The sequence below is a fragment of the Oryzias latipes genome, chromosome 6 (genome assembly GCF_002234675.1).
Source record: "Oryzias latipes chromosome 6, ASM223467v1".
NCBI lineage: Eukaryota > Metazoa > Chordata > Actinopteri > Beloniformes > Adrianichthyidae > Oryzias > Oryzias latipes.
The window spans coordinates 28,824,988-28,844,355 of NC_019864.2; the positions used below are offsets into that span (position 1 = coordinate 28,824,988).

General features: G+C 39.7%; 1 protein-coding gene across 2 annotated transcripts in view; it reads left to right on the plus strand.

The window, feature by feature from the left end:
- cdh13 (cadherin 13) overlaps positions 1 to 19,162 on the plus strand; it is a 347,025-nt gene extending 327,863 nt beyond the window's left edge. For both annotated transcript variants that reach the window (XM_020704255.2, XM_011476480.3), the window contains exons 14-15: positions 1,575 to 1,793; positions 17,634 to 19,162. In XM_020704255.2, coding sequence (XP_020559914.1) covers positions 1,575 to 1,793; positions 17,634 to 17,641 — 227 coding nt within the window. In that variant the 3' untranslated portion in view covers positions 17,642 to 19,162. The remainder of the gene's footprint in view (positions 1 to 1,574; positions 1,794 to 17,633) is intronic.
- Positions 19,163 to 19,368: the final 206 nt, after the last annotated feature.

Here is a 19,368-nt window from a genome sequence, read left to right on the forward strand (position 1 = left end):
CTTCATAGGAACTGGTGGCCTTGGGCGCTGCACAGCGGGCGCCACGAGAGGTCTCACAGCATCACACAGCTGATGCAAAGTTGAGCGTGTCATGTGGAATTGTTGGATCCACAGCTCCTCTTTAAAATCATCCAAACACCATTTCCCAAAATGGCTTAACCCTTTATAGGGCACTCAATGAAATACTTTAAAATTCAAAAATCCAACCTTAGAGTGTAATTGGAGAACATAACAAGACTTTTTTCATGTAGAAAATCAATGCCAATGAAGTTACCGTATTTGGTTAATTGCCTCAAAGTGGGGGAAAAAATGATTCCTTTGAAAATGTCCAGTGAACCGAGCTGCAAAAGCAAATTTTTCTGACTTTGGAGAAAAAGGGAAAATTGATGTGACCCTGGTCTCTGCTGATTGGTCAAGTTTCACAATTGAGTAACCTATAATGTAGGATGGTCTCTGCTGATTGGCTGGCTGGGTAAAGATTACATGATTCTTGAACTCACTGAGACAGGGGATGGGCGTGATAACTAACATGTGCGGAAATGACCAAAAACAGTCACTTGCCCAATAAAGGGTTTTAATCCATAGCCCCTCCCACGTGTAAGGAGCTCGCCGCTCCATGGCGCCGATGTCTCTTTTGAGAGATGGCGATGAATGTAGTATTTAATGTAGTCATTGTGCTCGTCCCAAGCCCCAATACAGACAGAGGGTTTTGTCAGAAACCGACATAAAATCTCTGCCAAACCAAATATGCGAATCAGACCTAAGATATTCATACCACATTGACCGATGCCCGGGTTTACGACCCCCATTGGTGCCATTCAGCGACAGGGAGCCAGTGAAATTTTGATTACTGTTGTGTGAAGAAGGACAGAAGGAACGGACATTTGTACGAGGAGAGATGAGGAAAGTATGCAGTGAACGAAAACATAAAGGTATCTGGTGTTAGAGGAGAGGATGCAGAAGACAGGGTTGGATGGAGGAAGCTGATTTGCTGTGTCGACCCCTGAAGGGAGAAGCGAAAAAGAAAAACAAAAGAACTTTGAGGGGCTTAACAGAGTTCAGAATATTTTGAGGGATTTCCAATAGTTATGCCAAAGTGTTTATTGACCCAACAGAAAAATCTTGGAGTTTGGTAGTAAAAATTCAAACAGTTTGTTTTCTTTGGGGGTTTAAGCTCATAGTCAAAAAATAACCTTTTCTGAGTAGACAGAAATGTTAAAATGACCTCCAGTCGGGTAAAAGTTATAAGGTAGAATGAGCAGCTGTAGTCTACATCTTAGTAGGAACTTAACCTGAGCAGTTTTTTTTCTGTCATTTTGGTTAAAGAGCTTCAAGTGTGATGCAACAAGATGTAAAAAAAAAAAAAAACATATGTGACTTAAGTTGTGGAAATTTTCGTTGTCAGGAACGCGTTTGCTGCCAGTCAGTTTGTGTAAGCAAGTAGATGTGTATATAAGTATATAGACTTTGCAGAAAGGTATTTATTCAGAACAGAAGGGCAGTTAAGGCGAGACAGGTGAGTGTAACACCTATGCAATCAACAACACCTCCTTCTCCCTCTTTGTCTCCTGCAGCCACACATTCGCAAATCATGCTCCTGCAGAGTCTGAAGAAAGCTAACTACCAGCTCCCACTGCTCATCACCGACTCAGGGATGCCCCCTTTGTCCAACAACACAGAGGTCAAAGTTCAGGTGTGCATATGTAAGAAGAACAAGAAGATCTGTAGCTCCGCCCACTCCCATTTCTCCAGCCTTCTAGTGATGCTCGCAACACTCCTGCTTGTCCTACTCTGTAAGTACCCTCACACTGAGCCGCCTCAGGCCGCCCTCACCTTTTCAGTTTGCCCGCCGCCTTCCAGTTCTTTTAAAGATTTGAAAATCAACAAAATTCTGCAGACTTTTAATCAACAGAATTGGTCAAAGTAAACTTGAGTGAGCAGAAGGCTTCCTATTGTTGCTGTTGGCGTGTACAGAGACACAGCTTGTGTTCCTGTTGTTTCAGCCAGAGGATTCTGAATGCATAATGGATTTTGCTCATATCCCCCCTTCATTTTTATTTAACTGCACTGCCCAAGGCACTCCCCAGGAAGTCGAACTTAAATTTACTCTAAATGTCTCATTTAAAGCAAACGATAGCATGAATAATTCAGCCTCCACCCAGCACAACACGCGCGGAATGGAGGACATCCAACTGCTAGTTTGTGGAGAGAAAAATTCATTTGCAACTTCTAGACCCCCTGACTTCTTTTCCTGTCCTTTTTGCCGTCAGGATGTGTTCTCTGTAGTTCTTAGTTAGGCTCGCTGCACGCCGGAGGCTCAGTACAGCAGGAAGAATGATGACGGGAAAAAGAGAGGAAGATGAAGAATGAGAGGAAACAGAGAGGAATATGTGATGGATTGAAGGAAAATTGAACCAGTATATTTCACTTCAGGCCTAAAAGATGATGGAGTTCTAATTATCACATCTTTGTTCTGCTAATTTGTGTTTGCCTGTGAAATTCATCCACTGACAAATCTCAGCCAGGTCTCTCTTTATCTTTTAGACTCTTCTCTAATTTATTTTGCGGTTTTCGTTGCCACATTTGTTTTGATTTTCTTCTGATCTCTGCGTGATTTGTTCTGCTTTCCTTTCCACCTCCTTCAGCAGCGTTTCTGCTCTTCAGAGGAAACAGTCCTGACCGTTTCCCTTCTCATCATGCAGCAGTCAGCCACTCTCAGCAGGATTCCTTTGTTTACAGGATGACTTTTTGCTTCACATATTCTCTTCTTAAGGATCTGCTAATGAAGCTGCTGTGAAGCTGCTGTTTCCCTAGGTGCAAATTTATCAACAAATAAATGTGCATTTCCTAAAAAGTCAGACTTTGCTGCACATTTCTACACTTAACCCTTGTTGGCGTCTCGTCCGGCCTTCGCAGATTCGGATGATTCAGGACGGCCAAAAATGAGATGTGCAGTTTGAGAAACGAAAAGACACACAAGAGTCTGCATGAATTTTCAAACCTTTTGCAAAAGGGGAGAGGTGGAAAAACACGACCTGTTAGGCTTTGTGGCTGTCCGCTCCATCTGTCCTCAGGGCAAAATGGCTTTTATTAATTATTCAGTAAGGGATAATGAAAACATACAAAATACGTCATTAGAATGATGTGTTTTTGTCTAGTCTGCATTGCAGGTGTCGTGGCTCCTTAAACACTCCAGTATAGAAACAGAGTAAAAAACAGGCCTACTGGTGACCTCGGCACATATTATCTGCTACTTAAGGCATCAAGCATATTTCTGCAATACAATATACATGCATAAATGCATGATAACAAGAACATAGAAAATATAATAGAACTCCTGTAATGCATAATGAAAAGATTATAGAAAATATTATGGAACCCCTGATCACCTCCATACCCTCTAAAGGGCCTTTATCGTGCAAAATCCACTTTTTTGAGCTTTTAAGTGTATTATAATGTTAATTCCTCACTGTAAAAAACCCCGAAGCCGTTTCTTGATCAGTTTACTCACTCTGAGTAATCCTCTAAAAACCTGCTCTCTGATCACCAGCCCCTCCAGATCCACAAAAACAAGCAGGTCCTCACATTGTGACATCACAAAGTGAGAAACAGCCCCTTCCAGGAGTCTGCGCTTACAGCTCCGCCTCCAGGCTAAGAGACACACCCACTTTCTCTGTGGAGCTAGCAGAGATTGACTAAACGCTTTCATCTTATATGCACAATCTGCACATCCATCTGTTTGTTTTACGTGGACAAAACGCAAACAGCTGCAGAGGCCAATTCTAGGTTGACGTCATGAAATGGGCGGCACCCACAAGGAGAGAAAGAAGGAGCCTCAGAGTTTGAGTCATTTTATTTCTGGGTAGGAAAAGAAACTGCCAAAATAACTCATATTTTGTTAAAAAATTGTATGTTAGTGTGCCAAAGGTATTATATCATCACTTATATTGATATAGTTTACTCTGAAAGTCTTAAGAAAAGAAACATTTATCCCCTTTAAGACTGGAGATGTCACCAGCAACTCCTAAATAACACAAACTCTTTGACACACTGTAAATCTGACCGTTCACACAATCACAATGAATGAGCTGATTCTGACACAGAGAATGCGGCTTTGCATTTCAGCTTTGCACCAATATACATCACTATACAAGCATAAAGTCTTGCATATCAATATCATTGCAAGGCAGCTTTTCTCCGCTTCAGAATCCGCTGGCATTACGTTAATTTTGTAAACGGCTGAAGAGTTACGGTACAGTCGAAAGGATGTCCACACTGGAACTGAAGCTCAGATGAAAATTGTGTTTTTGATGTTTTTAACATGTTCTTGTGGCATTTTTTCTGATTAATGGGGACACATATAAAGAAAAATAACTTCAAAAATTGCATTTCTGAGTATTTCTTTATTCAAATCATTGAGAATCAGAAGACGACAACAAATGTTTGAAAAAGAGCTTATTTGTAACAGAAACAAAATAGGCTGGGCGGGCCACAAGCTCCCTGCTCCTCTCCATTCTGATGCAGACACCTGTAGACAAATAGATCTATTTATGTTTTGACACGGTAATAGGGAGGGGGGGCGGGATGGTTACAACCAACGGGCCCATACACAACTCAGAGGAGAATTTCTAATGAACTCCTGCCACTCTGCAGAAACTATGTCCAAGAAAACAACACAGATTTTTGGCTAAAAACCGCATAATCATAATTAAAACTGGGAACGTTTTAACAATAGATCAAACGACAGTTGGAGTGTGATTTTAAAAAGATCTGAGAATAAAAATGAAGCTCTGATGTGTCACTACTCCACGATGAGTGTGAGGGATCTCCATTGTTTGTGGAGTCTGACCAAACCGCACAGAAGGTTGTTGAAAGATCACGAGAGCATCACAGCTGGGTCACACTCAATGTTTCCCTCTCCCTTTGAGAAACGCCCTATTATCTGCAGTTTTCATGGGGCTCATTTGTCTGAACTGCAAAGCATGATAATTGGCAGAGATGCCGAGAAGACATTAAACTAGTCTTTTCCAACAGTCTGAAAGACGGCACCATTCATTTGTTGACTGTTAATCCCGAACTGATAGACGGAGGCAGTCTTATTATATATTTTCATCTAGACCTGTGCGCGTTTCCTTAAATATGTTTTAAAGAAGGTCGGATATTAAAGAACAGCTAGGAAAGAAAAAAAAAAGGATATTGTGCGCGCCTTAGTGCGTGCATGCTTGTCCCTCCATTCAATTACAGTTGCGACTCATATGCGCACACGCATGAGCGCACAGGCCAGGCTCCAGGAGACGTGACTCCTGCCCGAGCTCATCACAGAGCCCTGCGCCGGGGGAGAGATCCAGAGGACTGATCAGGCGGCATACAGTCGGATAGTCGGACAGCGAGCCAGAGAGGATCCTGTTTCAATTCCCTTATCTGCAAGCTGAACTCTGACCCTCCAGGAGAGATGTGAGGAGAGGAGAAACGAAAAGAGCCAGAAGGGAAGATGGGGGAGGGGAGGGGGGGGGGGGGAGACAATAAAAGCATAAAGATTAAACTCTTTAGCATCTGCCTGTATGTACTGCTGGTAACAAGGTTTTTCTCTTCTGTTGCATCTTTGCAACCTTTCATACCCACTCTCTCTCTCTCTCTCTCTCTATGAATACTATATTGTCTCTACAAAATATATGCTTCATAAACAAATAATAACCAACTAAAAAAACAGCTAAAATAAGTCGATCTGCAAAATGTCCACGGTCAGTGCAAAAGGGGGTAGCCTGAAATTAAAAAAGTACTCTAATCTTAAGAAGAAATTCCCTAGAATGTGGTGAAATGATCTGCCCATGCAGAAATCTTATATTAAGACGTGAACATCTACACAAGCATTCAAAAAAGAAAAAATGAGCCGAAAAAGCTGTTAGAAAGATTTACTTATTATATTATTAGTTTTTTTTGCAAGTTCTAATCAAATGGTTTGTAGTTTTTTTATTTTTTTTATTTTAATGAACTTTATTGTAGTTTATTAAAATAGTGTGATAAGTGGAAATGACAAAATGAGAATCTTGGTTTTGTCCATCTTAATAAATACTCAAAAATGTTAAACTTTTTGTTAGAACATAAATTTACACTTTTGATCCTAAAACAATGTCAGTGAATTCCATTCTAACTAATCAAGATTTAAAATAAATGGCATGAAAATGAAACAAAGAATTACCTGTACTGTAAAATTTGATTTTTTTTTTTTTTTGTCATCTTAAATCAAGTTTTTCTAGTGACAAAAGTTTGGAGCATTTTAGTCTTTCAAGATCAAAGCTTTTAATAAGACAAAACATTCTGGTCTGTCCTGATTTTAAGTGATGTTTGCAGAGAGAAGTTAAAACATCAAACCTGATAAAATATCTTAAAGATTTAAAAAAAAGGTTTTAAGTCTTTGCAAGAATCTAATAGTTTGCAATGTATATTTTATTTCTTTCACCATTAAAAGGTGTATATCACACTTTTCTTAACCCTTTCAAACTATATCCATATTCTGTATATTATCATATAATACCTTTGGCACACTAAGAAAGATTTTTCATGAAATATGAATCATTTTCGCAGCTCAAATGACTCGATCTCTGAGGCTCCGCCTTTCTGTCCTTGTGGGTGCCGCCCATTTCATGACGTCGACCTAAAGTTGGTCTTGGCAGCGTGTCTGCGTTTCGTCCACGTAAAACAAACAACATCCGAACCTTTGCAAAGATGGATGTGCAGATTGTGCATATAGGATGAAAGCCTTTAGCCGATCACCCTGGGGCGGGGCTGGAAACGCGAACTCTTCCTGGAAGGGGCAGTTCCTCACTCTGTGACATCACAATGTGAGGCCCCTTTTGTTTTTGTGGATTGGGAGGGGCTGGTGCTCAGAGCGCCGGTTTTTAGAAGAATACTTATAAGCCATGATATAAGGCCTGTAACAGCGAGTCGGAACCCGGTTCCTTCTTTGGTGGCCTTTTTCTTCCAACAAACAATTTATCGGAATTCAAAACAGTTTTTAGCGCCCATGGAAGCATAAAACTTTGAATTGTAGGTTTAATCACGACAAGTTATTAAACAACGATGCTACAGCTGAGATTGGGGTTGTGACAAATCACAGCTTGTGGTCGTCATAGCAGCGCAACATGCTTCTCTGTGACTTTTTGTGCAAATTTCTACATGAACACTGCTTTGAAATGCCACCTGTCAGATGAATCAATGTCAAGATTTGTCATCGTAATTAGAGAATCAAACAAATGTTGTTCAACTGGAGCTTTTAAGGCAGCCTGACAGAAAAAAAAATGCAGAATAGGCTCGGGTGTGAAATTATAATATTGACAGTTATTACTGAAGCAGAAGGCTTTAAGATTTATTTTCACACTTGTGTAAATTGCAGGGGGATTTATGGTAACCATAGAGACATTTTCTTCTCTTTTTTTATGTAAAAAGAATGTTCAACATGAATCTGCCATCAGGAATCGCGATACCAAGGAGAAGAATGAAAACCATTCTGTTCCCTGTTAAAAGAGTGAAATGAAAATGTGCTGTTTAAATGAAAAAAAAAAGTCAGAAAGTGGACAGCAATGATGTGCATCGATGACGAGTCTGTGGGAGAGATGGGAGACACCACTTTTTCATATTGATGCATTTATCAGAAGAAATATCATTTAATCCTCTCCTTGAGATTTTCTCTTTTTTCATGCGTCTTCCAGTTTCCAAACTGGCTCTGCAGAGTGCATGTCTAACGAGGAGCTGTGTGGGTTTCCAACATTGACCTCAGACTGTTCCTCCACACCTTTTCCGTCTCCCGACTCAATAGCTCTTATCTTAGAATCACTGCCGATAGCGGAGACATTTCCACTCTCTTTTTCTGTCCTGTAAGCCAAACAACTCTTCCTCCGGGGATTCTTTTCAGACCTTTAAATAATGCATGTTACTCTGCAAAAAAAAAAAAAGAAGAAGAAGGGTGAGTTGTATCTGTCCGTGGACACCACAAACACGCCGTCTCCTCTGGTGCTTCAGGGGCTTGTTGTTAGCTCATCCAGAAGTCGCAGATAAATCGCAAAGCTTTGCAGAGCGCCGCTTGTCAAACCATGTCGTTTCTCCAAACACATAGAGGTTTCTATGAAGAAGATTCTTCAGATTTATGAACACTTTGATAAAAAAGGAAGAAGTAATCTGGGATGTGCGGTAAAATAGTCTAACACATGGATGTTATATTTGGAGAGTACACTAAAAAAAGGACTGAAGTTGAAAGCCCTCAAAGACCCCCTCTGATGAAAATTGTGTTTTTGTGGTATTTTTCTGATGATGGAGGACATTTATTAAGAAATAATTATTTATTCAAATCATTGTGAATCAAGAGCAAATGAAAAAAAATGCCATTTGTGAAACAGAAAATATGCTGTGCGGGCTACAAGCTTCTTGCTCCGCTGTACTTGCCAGTGGGGGGGGGGGGGGGGGGGGGGTTGGTCCATGCTAACTCAGAGCGAAATTTCTAATGAACCATTGCTGCTCTGCAGAAAATATGCCCTTAAAAAGTTTGACCTTTTTTTTAATTTTTAATTTTGGCTAAAAACATCATAAAAATCAATGAAATGATCAGAGTGAGACTTCAAAGAGTTCACATCCAAATATGTTAAGTAGGGTAGAAGTATCCCTCAAAATTGATCCCTAGTCAAATCTGCCCGGGGTAGATATGGGCTGTCAGTGGGGGGAAAATAGTCAAACCTGCAAGACATCAAGGTTGTAGACCGCTCTGTGAACCCGTAGAGAGAAGTGTTCATGCACATTGTATTCTACGACCTTGCTGTGGACGACAGGTTGTAGCAAACACATAGAGAATGTTAGTGTGAAATAGGTAGCAAACAGGTAGATTTGTCTCTTTTTTGTCCCCAACCCCCCCAAATCCTGTGCACTGGATAGGGAGCCCATCATTGCTGTGGGTTCTTTGCGTGCAGCCTGATTGTTAGAAATGAGGAAATTAGACCATTTTGAGTGGACATCATATCCGTGTGCCTACATATCAGGTTCACACGCCGTGCATATGGTATTTGCATGCAGCCAATAAGGGGGGCCAGTACTGTGTGGCGTATGGACACCGACCAACAGCATCACCCATACGTCATAACTTACAAATTTGGAAATGGTTTATTTCAAGCAATCAAAGCATTACATGTACAAGACAAACAACAGAAATGTATATCTATACAAGGATACACAAACATAGGATAATTAGTCAGAAAAATTAATTGGAAAATATGCATATGTTCATATACACTAGTAAAGATATCAATTATTACTCTTGATCATTAATGAACATATTAGCTCTTTTCCATATATTTCATGACACAAACTGTCCTATAAAATATTTCGATTGTCAAAAAACGTTAATTAGATTGCTTGAAAGGGAGTGGGAGGAAGCAAACTAATATAATACCATCCCTTCTTTGCAGAACTTCACAATACACCAACCACACGCATCACAATGGTACGTTCCATTTTCATGGCTTCCCTTGAGTTGGCCGCAAGAGCCTCATGGGAACTAGAAGATACACCCGGTGCTTTTCTATGACCCTCGACCGGCCCGGAAAACCCAAAAACCTGCATGTGACCAAGTCTTCAGGCATATTTGTGTTAAAAAAAAAAGTAGAAAATAAAAATATAGGACCCGGTCTTTCCCTCATCAGTCCACAGCTCTGTTACAGTTTTTGAATATATTTTCTATACAAAAAGTATAGATGCTGTTTCCACTCCTGGACTTTACATTAGTGCTTTGCCCAGATGGAGTGTGTGGGATTGTGTCCCATGTGAACGAAGGTGATAAAAACGTCAATCTCAGGAGGGTGGAGGGTGGGTGCCGATGCTCTCATCCGTATTTCTACTTCTTTTTTAGCATCCTCACATATGCAAACCCATTTCACCCAACAGTGCACAAATTCATCCTTGATTTGTTCAGTTTAGGAAGGTCTGCAAGCTCAAAGTACCAGCCAGATTTTTTTTTTCCCCCTGCATGAATTTTCTTGTTCAGCTGCAGCCTGATGTGTGGAGAACTGAAGAGTAATGCATTCTGGGAGCCAAAGATGGATAATGATTGGGTGAAACAAAGGAAAGAATTTCCCCTTTGATACAGTACACAGCTTCCGACGCAGATGCCAGTAATTTACTCCCATCTCCTCAGGATTTTAGTTCATAATGTTGGTCCTCTCTGATCGACCGCTTTCCTCTGACAGGCTCTTTCCTTCACAATAATCCCTCCCCAGCTGGATAGACTAGATATTTGGGGGCTTATTTTTCTTGTGAAAATAAAACTTCTGTACAGCTTTCTTTGAAGAAACCTGTGCTGCGCATGGTGGACAAGTTCTACCTTCCGATGGACTAAGATGTGGAGACTATAATGGAAAAAAAGCTGAAACTTGTTCAGCTCAAGAATGACAAAATATCTATAAATGTATAAATATTTACACACTAATGCCTTCAGTTTTTACCATCATCATTTGCATAAATCATTACTTTAGAGCAGGGGTGTCAAACATACGGCCCGCGGGCCTTATCCGGCCCGTCAGGTGATTTAGTCCGGCCCACACATGAAGAGTAAAACTCATAAGGATGATTAAAAAAGAAAGCAAGTTTCTGGTCCATTCCTGTGGCGAGTTATGATTTTTCAAAGAAATAACCGAAATGCGCAATTCCGCCACTAGGGGGAGCAAAGGAAAGGAAAAACAGGTGAAACAGCATATCTCTGCATCTGCCAAAAGCGAAACATAACAGCTCTGCGTCCGGGTAGGATTACCTTGGTTCCCTATGAGCCTTACCGCTGTTATCTTGCTATAAGCATGAACATTAGCGACACCCTAATGACCAAAATGTGAAGTGGAGTGAAGAGCCTTCCAGGAAAAATGGACAGAGTTTTTTCTTTCTTTCACGAAGCTGAATGCAAACCCCAAATGCTTTTTATGTCATCAACATCGCAGTGCTCAAAGAATATAAGAATAAGAATATAACATTCAGCACCACTAAGAGAGTCACCATAAAGAAAAGTTTCTGGATTGGTTCACTGTCAGATGTAAAATATTCAGTCTGTATAAAATCAAATAGACCAACTTTTTTTTTATTGAAATTAATTTTATTTGAGATCCATTGGCCCCAAGTGATTAGGCTACTATGTTGATTGAGGCATTTGTTCCAACTGAGTAAAAAACTAAAACAAAGCTGTTATTTTGCTTTTATGTTATGGTCCGGCCCACATGAAATCGGACGGGCTGAATGTGGCCCCCGAACCAAAATGAGTTTGACACCCCTGCTTTAGAGGAACACTAAACCTGAACATGGCGTTCTAATAAACCATGAAGTTGTTACTTTGAAGAGGCATGAATTATAAGTGGAACACTGGCGAGTCAAGCTTTAAGGCGTTGGCATGGCTTTATGAAAACTGTACTGCTGAATCAAGAATGCTCTGGTATTTTAACAACATTTTATTGACAATCCTTTGCTTCATCTCTTTAAAAAGATAAAAGGTGGACATGCTGCGACTTTTTAGTCAAAACAGAAATGTGGAAGGAATTAATTTATTTTAATTTTTTTAAATGGCTAAAGGCAGTTATTCCAAGGTTAGTTTGGGACATTGCCAAACACATTTTATCCTCATTTAGGGCTTTAAAATGAAGCTGAGTTATGGCAGTGACATTTTAGAGGTTTTGCTTTGCTGATCACTGTGTTTTCTTAAATGAAATCAGGCGGTCTGAAAGATGTTACAGTTAATTTCTATTCCTTACACTTTTAAGTTATGCAACATAATGGGTTCAAGGCTGAAATGACATGAAATAATAGAAATAAGTATTTAATTACATAAATGTGAGATATGTGAGATTATTTGTCTAATTATTGTTTCCCATCAGTTTGCAGGATTAAAGTGGAGTGTTGATCATTATAAGAGGTTTCATCTGATGTTACCTTTATCATAATTGAATACAAAACTGACTTAAAGCCTATTCAAATGGCAGATGTTTTAGAAGTAAAAACAAATGTTTGTATTATTCATGAAGCATTTTTCAAGGAAAGATCAAAATACAACTCGGACAATAAAAATAACTGCATATCATTTATATTTTTGGATGTATAAGTTCTGAAATGTAAATTACGGATTGTAGCCCCAAAAATCTAATTTCCCTGGAAACAGATGTAAAATAAACTGTTTCAAACTTCAAAAAGTAAAAAAATATTAAATGTAAACACCAGTTTGAGCTGCAGTCTAAACTATTTGATTACATTTTTCTTTCAATCACTTAAAACTAGTCTATTGAAATAACCCACCTCTTCTCTCTCAAGTAAAATTCCATGAACTTCTGCCTTCGTTCACAATTTAAATAAAAAAGAACTGGTTCTCCTCTCTGAAGGCTGCGCATTCAAAATGCACTGTGCTTATAAAACAGTCCGTCTTTTTAGATAAAACAATTAAAAAACATATTTTGTATTTAAATCAAATTCAACCTCAGGTTTTCGCCTATCGTGATTCAGCCAGATGTCACAATCAATCAAAGATTCAATGTGTAAAATGTAATTACAGCTGTTTAGAAGAGTGAAGTAAAATTATCCCAATTTACTCATTTACAAATCATGGCTATTATAATAAGAAATGAATTTCTGTCATGATTATTCTACACGCTGCACTGCCTCTGTTTTCGTTTAGCAGCCATGACAGACCCGGCTAATTAATGTTCGCCCTCCTCTCCTCTCTGCAATCAGAATGGTAGAGAAAAGGTTACCGCTCCCTCTGGTTCCCTGATTTCTCCTTATGTCCTGATGCTTTTGCAGTTTACATTTCACTGATGCCTAGAGCCAGGGTTGTTTTTGTTCCCTCTCACGTGATTTGATACCCATCTCCGTACATGGTCCAGGAGTCAATACATTCAACTAACTTTGTGGTAATATGATACAGATCAATTCTTAATTTTTTACCTATATCGGTACAATCTAGACATTTATTATTGGTTTGAGTCAATAATCGTTCTTCTTAATAGAGAAACTCATTCCTTTTGTTCCTTTCTGGCGCTTTTTTGCTTTAAGTAACACAAACAAAATGTTGTTGACAAACCAGCATCTTATATTAAAATCCTGACGTTTCGGGTCTGGGTTTGTTCTCTGTTGTTTCATAAAAGTATGTCATTTTCATTTATTTAGACAGTGTTTGAAGAGTGTTAAAACATTTGTAAGCTGGTTACGGCCTAATGAGTCCAACATTCATGTCTCAACTCAGACATGAATTCCCGATGAACTCCTGCCGCTTTGCAGAAACTTTGTCCTAGAAAACGACACAGGTTTGGGAACCCTCTGAAAATAGATCAAAAGATAATCGGAGTGGGACTTTACTATGTTTTTGGGTTGATGTGATTTGGACTTCAGGGCCACCGTATGTGTCTGACACAGAACAGCAACCAAATGCAACAGCAGGCGTGGAAAAAGCAGCAGATCACTACAGGAGTCATAACAGCCCCTTGCTTCTGTGAGTCTGTGTAGGAGCCCATTTGGCATTGTAGTTGATTCTGCAAGTTGTAAAATAAAGTGAGTCATTCATTACCAAGCCCACCTCGCTAAAGTGATTATATTCTGTTCATCCCACTCTTCCTCGTTTCCTCTTCCTCCTATCTCATTTTCTCCTTCCTCTCTTCCTGGCCTATGAGTTCAAGCTGTGTCTGTGTTGAAAGTGAGCTAAATTGATTCAGCGATGTATTTTCATGTCAAGGGCTTGACTTTTTAGCTGGAGGGGGAGAATTGCCTCTTTTCTATCAGGTTCTTTTTGTATTGTGACACTGAGCTGCTGGGGTGTGCGGTTGTGTCTGCAAAGGCCAGTATCTACAATTCCTTTGAGTGCCTCTCACTTTTTATGTCCTGCACTCTTAAGCCTGGACTTTATAAAAGAGGTTTCTGCAAGAAAGAAAAAAAATATATACAATGAACTAAAAACTATAAGCTCCGCCCTCTCACATATTCACTTTGATTCATTTAATTGATTTGGGATTTTTTTAACCCCATGTCATCTCACAGCAGCTGGGAAAATGATATTTCTCATTTCACAAGATTAGTCTGCATTGTTATGGGGAGAAGAGGGAGGAGGAGGAGGAGGAGGAGGAGACGCTCAGATGAAAGAAGATAAGGACAGAAAAATGACTAAAGAGACATTTTGGCATGTCAACAGTCAAAAGGCACGATGGCTTTGACAGATCCCAGCTGCCAGCTTACGCCGGAGCTGACACCATAGAAGTGGAGCAACAGCACCACCCACTCATGGACCTTCAATGGAAAAAGCATAAAGCCTCAGTAAATTCCTTTAAAAAACACAAGAGTAGCTATGACAAATCACCACCTCCAAATTTGTTGTTTTGTAAGACATCTGAAAAAAAAAACATGCCCAGGATGTGTTTTGCCAGATTAGCAGTTAAAGCCATGGCTTTTATGTAAGCCTGTTAAGTGAAGCAGAATGCCCCCTGGTGCACCTTTTCTATTCCTCTGAGGCAAAACATTTGTAAGCTCGCCACGGCCTAATGAGGTCATCTTAACCTCCAGATGGAAGTTGTTTTATTGTTTGAGCAAACAGTTAAAAGGCATTATTGTGAAAATGGCCGCCCCATCAGCTCCAAAGGGCTCTCCATATGGAGGTGACATGATATTTTTGTTCAGTCAAGTCCCAATGGGGACACATTTACCTGCATGGGAGGGGTCTGTAATCAAGGCTTGCTGTGCTCTCGGCACAACCAGAACTTTCAACCCATACGGGTGCTGCAGCTTTGGGAGTTGTCCAGGCCCATGAAGGGTCGTAGAGAGGAGTATCTCCTCCAGGTGTGTCTTGGAGTTCCCTTGAGGATCATACGGCCCCTTCAAGGGGAATCAATCTGCTCTCTCTGTAAAAGGTAAAGGACTCTGGAATTCACTTCCTGCGGATCTGAAGTCTGTGACCAGTTTTGACCATTTAGAAAACAAACCAAGTCCTGGTTGTACCAGTAGCACCATCGCACAAATGTTTGGTCATCCTAAATTGGTCTGCTTTTCATCCCTGTGATGTGTCTCCATGTTTTAAACTCTTTTATATCATTGCCTATCTTATCATACTTTTTCCCTGTGTTAAAAGCCCATCTAGGCTCAAGTGCTGCAAAATAGCTTCTGCTCTGAGCATTATGGTATGGCCATGGGACTACCGCTTTGGTGTATCTCCATGTTTTTAAATCAGTCCCTGTTCAAATAAATCCATTCGTTCATTCATCTTGGAAATGGAATGTACCATTGTCGTGTAAGTGTAAATGTATCATGAAGTATTCGTAGTTAAAGGAAGTTGCACACACTTATGCCATGTGGGTGATGCTATTGTACAGCGCTCTAATGCCACACTCTAGTTGTTAGTACGGTGCACAATGCCACACACATGGGGTGTGCACGTGATACGAAAGGGCCTGTAGGATCCTGAAGGACACCCACACAAACGACGCTCTGATTGTTTACTTTCCTAAATTGTAACATATAGGCTGCTTGCAAAGAGCATCCACTTATGGTAAGAACAGCACTAACAGGCTCAATGTGCAGTTTTCAGAGTTTGGATGGGTGGTGAGAAAAAATCTAAAAGTGGTACGACAGGCCTGCGACTCTCCTACTTCCCCCTTACTTACCGTTGCCTGTTGCGTAATGTGTACTAGACCTGTCTCCCACAGCATGCCCGTAGAACCATGTGCATTTTCTCTCTACGGGTTCACCAAGTGATGTAGGACCTTAATATTTTGTGCAGGCCACCTGTGTGTCCCGTAAAGGTTTAACCGTTTTTTCCCCCTCCTGCATTCACCTGTGAGTGACTCCGGCTTTAAATGGATATCTTGTGGTTTAGCTTGGCTCAACAAAACTTTCACGACAATAGTGGTTTAAATGGTCAATTGATTGGTGTAAAAACCATTTTGAAACAGATCCTAAAGAAAACAGTGATTTGTATATGTTTTGTTTATTTATTCTGCATTATTGTCAGTGCAATCATGTCTTATTTGATTTTTTTATGAGAGCGGTCTACAGCCTTTAAGACAAAGTTTACTGTTTTTTTTCTTCGTTTTCTGTGGTGTTCTCCTAAAAATGAATGTTTGTTGTTACACATCCATCTATCTTCTGGGAAGTTTCTTAGAGGCCATTTTTTTTCTAAAGGTAACGCTTCTTTAGAACGTTTTCACTTTTTTCTGGTCTTTCATTCACTTCCTCATAGTTTTAAATGAATGTCATTAAAAATCTGATTGTTGAGTCTGACTCTACTGTACAAATGCAACACGGGTTCAGTTTGAATGGTGGAGTCCGGTTGGATTATAAAGAGATCATGTGGGGGGCACATGAGAAGAAAGGAAAAAACGTTATCAAGATGTCGAGAGGGAAGGTCGTTGTCTGGAGGCTAAGCCAACTCCAATCATGTCAGAAATGGCGAGGAGGCTGGGAGGAGATGGCTGACAGAGAGGCAGTCAATAAAGTATCATATTGCAGGTTGCAGCATGTATGTGGGATTTTCTTTTCAGACTGTGCTTGGATTTCAGTGCAGCTCTTTGCCAGCAGTTGTACCACAATCTGTGACATTACTTGCAAACTTGAGGAACCTTAATAAAGGTTTTTCTCCATCTTTGTATCACCAGTCTAAACCTCTCCCTGAGTCTGAGTGGGTTGAGTTGAAGACAATTTGTTCTCACTGGTAAAAAGAGGTGGATTTTCTGAATACATTTGTTTTTTGTCTTTTTTTCTGAACATGTATAGATTCAAACTGTTAACCAACTCTTATAGGAAATTACACGCAGCATGGGAGTTCAGATCAGAAACCACTTAGTCTTAGCTGCCGCCTGTCGGAAGGTGTTACTTTCTGCTTCAGCCATTAAAATACTCATTTGCATTTCTGTGCTATAACTCTGGAGCCACTGGAGACCAGATGTGCTGCAGCATGTTGGAAAAAAAACCTGACACAGTTTCAGTGTTCAGATCATTTATAAAGCTTCAGAAACAAACGTTTCTGCCAGCATCAGTGAACAAATCATACACCTCTGAATTGCCCTGAATTTTTAAAGACCCATCCAATGAAAATTGTGTTTTTATTAACAATTTCTTGTGGCATTTTTCTGATGATGAGGAACTTAAGCCTAAAATGTTCTTTCTTTAATAAAATCCTTTTAAATTAGGAGCAGACGGGAAAAAAAGGCATTTTAAAAAGCCTGTAGCTGTGACGTAGGTGCTCCAGGCGGATAACATATGTTTTCAAAGTATTAGCCATTAACAGTGGTCTTTTATTTATCATTAAGCCGTTTTTAGCCAGAATCAAAACATCTGTGTTGTTTTTTAGGATATAGCTTCTGCAGAGCGGCAGGAGTTTTTTAGAAATAATTGTGGTCGGAGTAAGCCCTGATTCACATCAAATTAAATAAAGAACTACTTATTTGTAAGCTAAAATGTATGTCCTTTATCATCAGAAAAATGCCACGAGAACATGTTTAAAGAGACTGCAGTTGCTCTTGCTTGGTGATGTGCCTAATTTGAGTGTCTCTTGTCTTTTCTCCTCCCTCTGTTCCACATTTCTCCTCTGTGTCTCACATTTCCTCCACCCTCTTCATCCGTCTCTGTCGTCATTCCTCCACCAGGCCTGTAGATTTTTGCTGAATCCTCCCGTAGATCTTTTTCCAACACTGAAAAGCAACGACTTACCTGCCCCACACGACCCAGGCTTGGGAGGGAAGAAAAGAAGAAGTCTCCTCACCTCGATAACTCAAACTAGCAAATACACGCAGTATCCACCGGCACAACAGCTGAGTAGCAATCCCTCTATATGTATGTGTGTGCATTTTTTTTTAAACAACTTTTCACACTTCGGCCTCTCTCAACAACTCCCTCAATCTTTGCTTTCCTGGATTAATTTTTTCTCATCTTATTTTTTCACTCGTTTATTTTTTCTCCCCATCTCCACTTTCCCTCTCAACTTTTCTTGATCCTCCATGCATCGATAATTCCATTTATTTTCCTCCAGTTAGCGTGACACTGTATTTATTTGTTGCACTGGCAGGCATGTACTGAATGTTAGCAGTGTTCATGGCAGCGAGCCACATCGGCAAGAGATACTTGAAACAACAAGTGTACTCATACTGCAACGAAACTGATGTAAACAAAAATTCCCTCTTTTCACCGCCATCCTCCCTTACCTCACACTTCCCATTGTCGGTGTACAACCCCTCCCCCTCATGCCCATCATCTGACCTCTTGTTGGTTTCGCCGGGCCAGGGAACGCCTCGACCGCTGAGCTGCTGTCCTGCTCTGGGAAGAGCATTGACTTTCTGACTTTGGTGTTTCTTTGGTTTGTTTTTTTTTTACATCAAAGACTGTATTTGATTTTGTTTCTCTCCGTAAGCAGAGAAAATAAAGTCCTTTTTTTCGTCTGCAGTGGTTGTGGTCTTTTTAAGACAAGGTGGTAGCCATAAGCCCTTAAGTCAGAAACTCACTGGAGTTTATTTCTGCGGTTTGCTTCTATTTTTCCTTTTGATTTTGTTTTTGATTTTGCATTAGTCGTCATGGAGTGAAAACAGTATATCTTTATAGTAATGGTGTAAACCTTAAAAAAAAAAGTACTATTATAAAAATATTTTATTTTTTACCATTGTATAAATATACAGTATTGATTAACTTATGTACTCGGATTGCAAGTTCTTTGTTTAGCCATGCAGTGAGTAAGTTTAAAAAGAAGACGCATTTGAAAACCTTTTTCTGTGAATTTTAGGCAATATTTCTAATGCTATTGATGTGTTCACTATTTGACTGTAACATTTTTATATTTTTGTTCTGTTTTTACCTTTAAACCTGTGATTAATTGCACAATAGGGAGTCTTGTTTTTGTCAACTGCTTTTGTGTCAAAGTTTGATTTGGATCTCTTGTCCGATCTGCCTCTCCTATCCTCTGTCCATCTCCACTAGAAGTGAAATGAAGTTGTGTAAGAAGAAAAGGCTGTGGTTTTGTTGGATAGTTGAGTGTTTTTCCCTTTTTTTCCTGCGCTCATCTAAAGAACTTAGCCTGAGTGAGTTCATTTGGAGGAGCACCTCAAAGAAAAGATGACATTTTGAATGAGTTATGTCTGTCTTTTGCACTAATTTAATAAAGCTGTTACTGAAAATTCCCACAAAACTGTTTTGGAAATTGTGTTTAATGATTTTTGATGATCTGTCTGGTTAATATTTATCTCGGATAAATTGCATTTTATACCTAAAACATACATTTTACCCTAGATTTGTTTTCAACAGAAATTAATGTAAAATATCAATGACTTGTATGAGATCACCAATCTGAATCCCTAAAGGTATGTTTCTTAGGAATAAACCATTGACTGTATA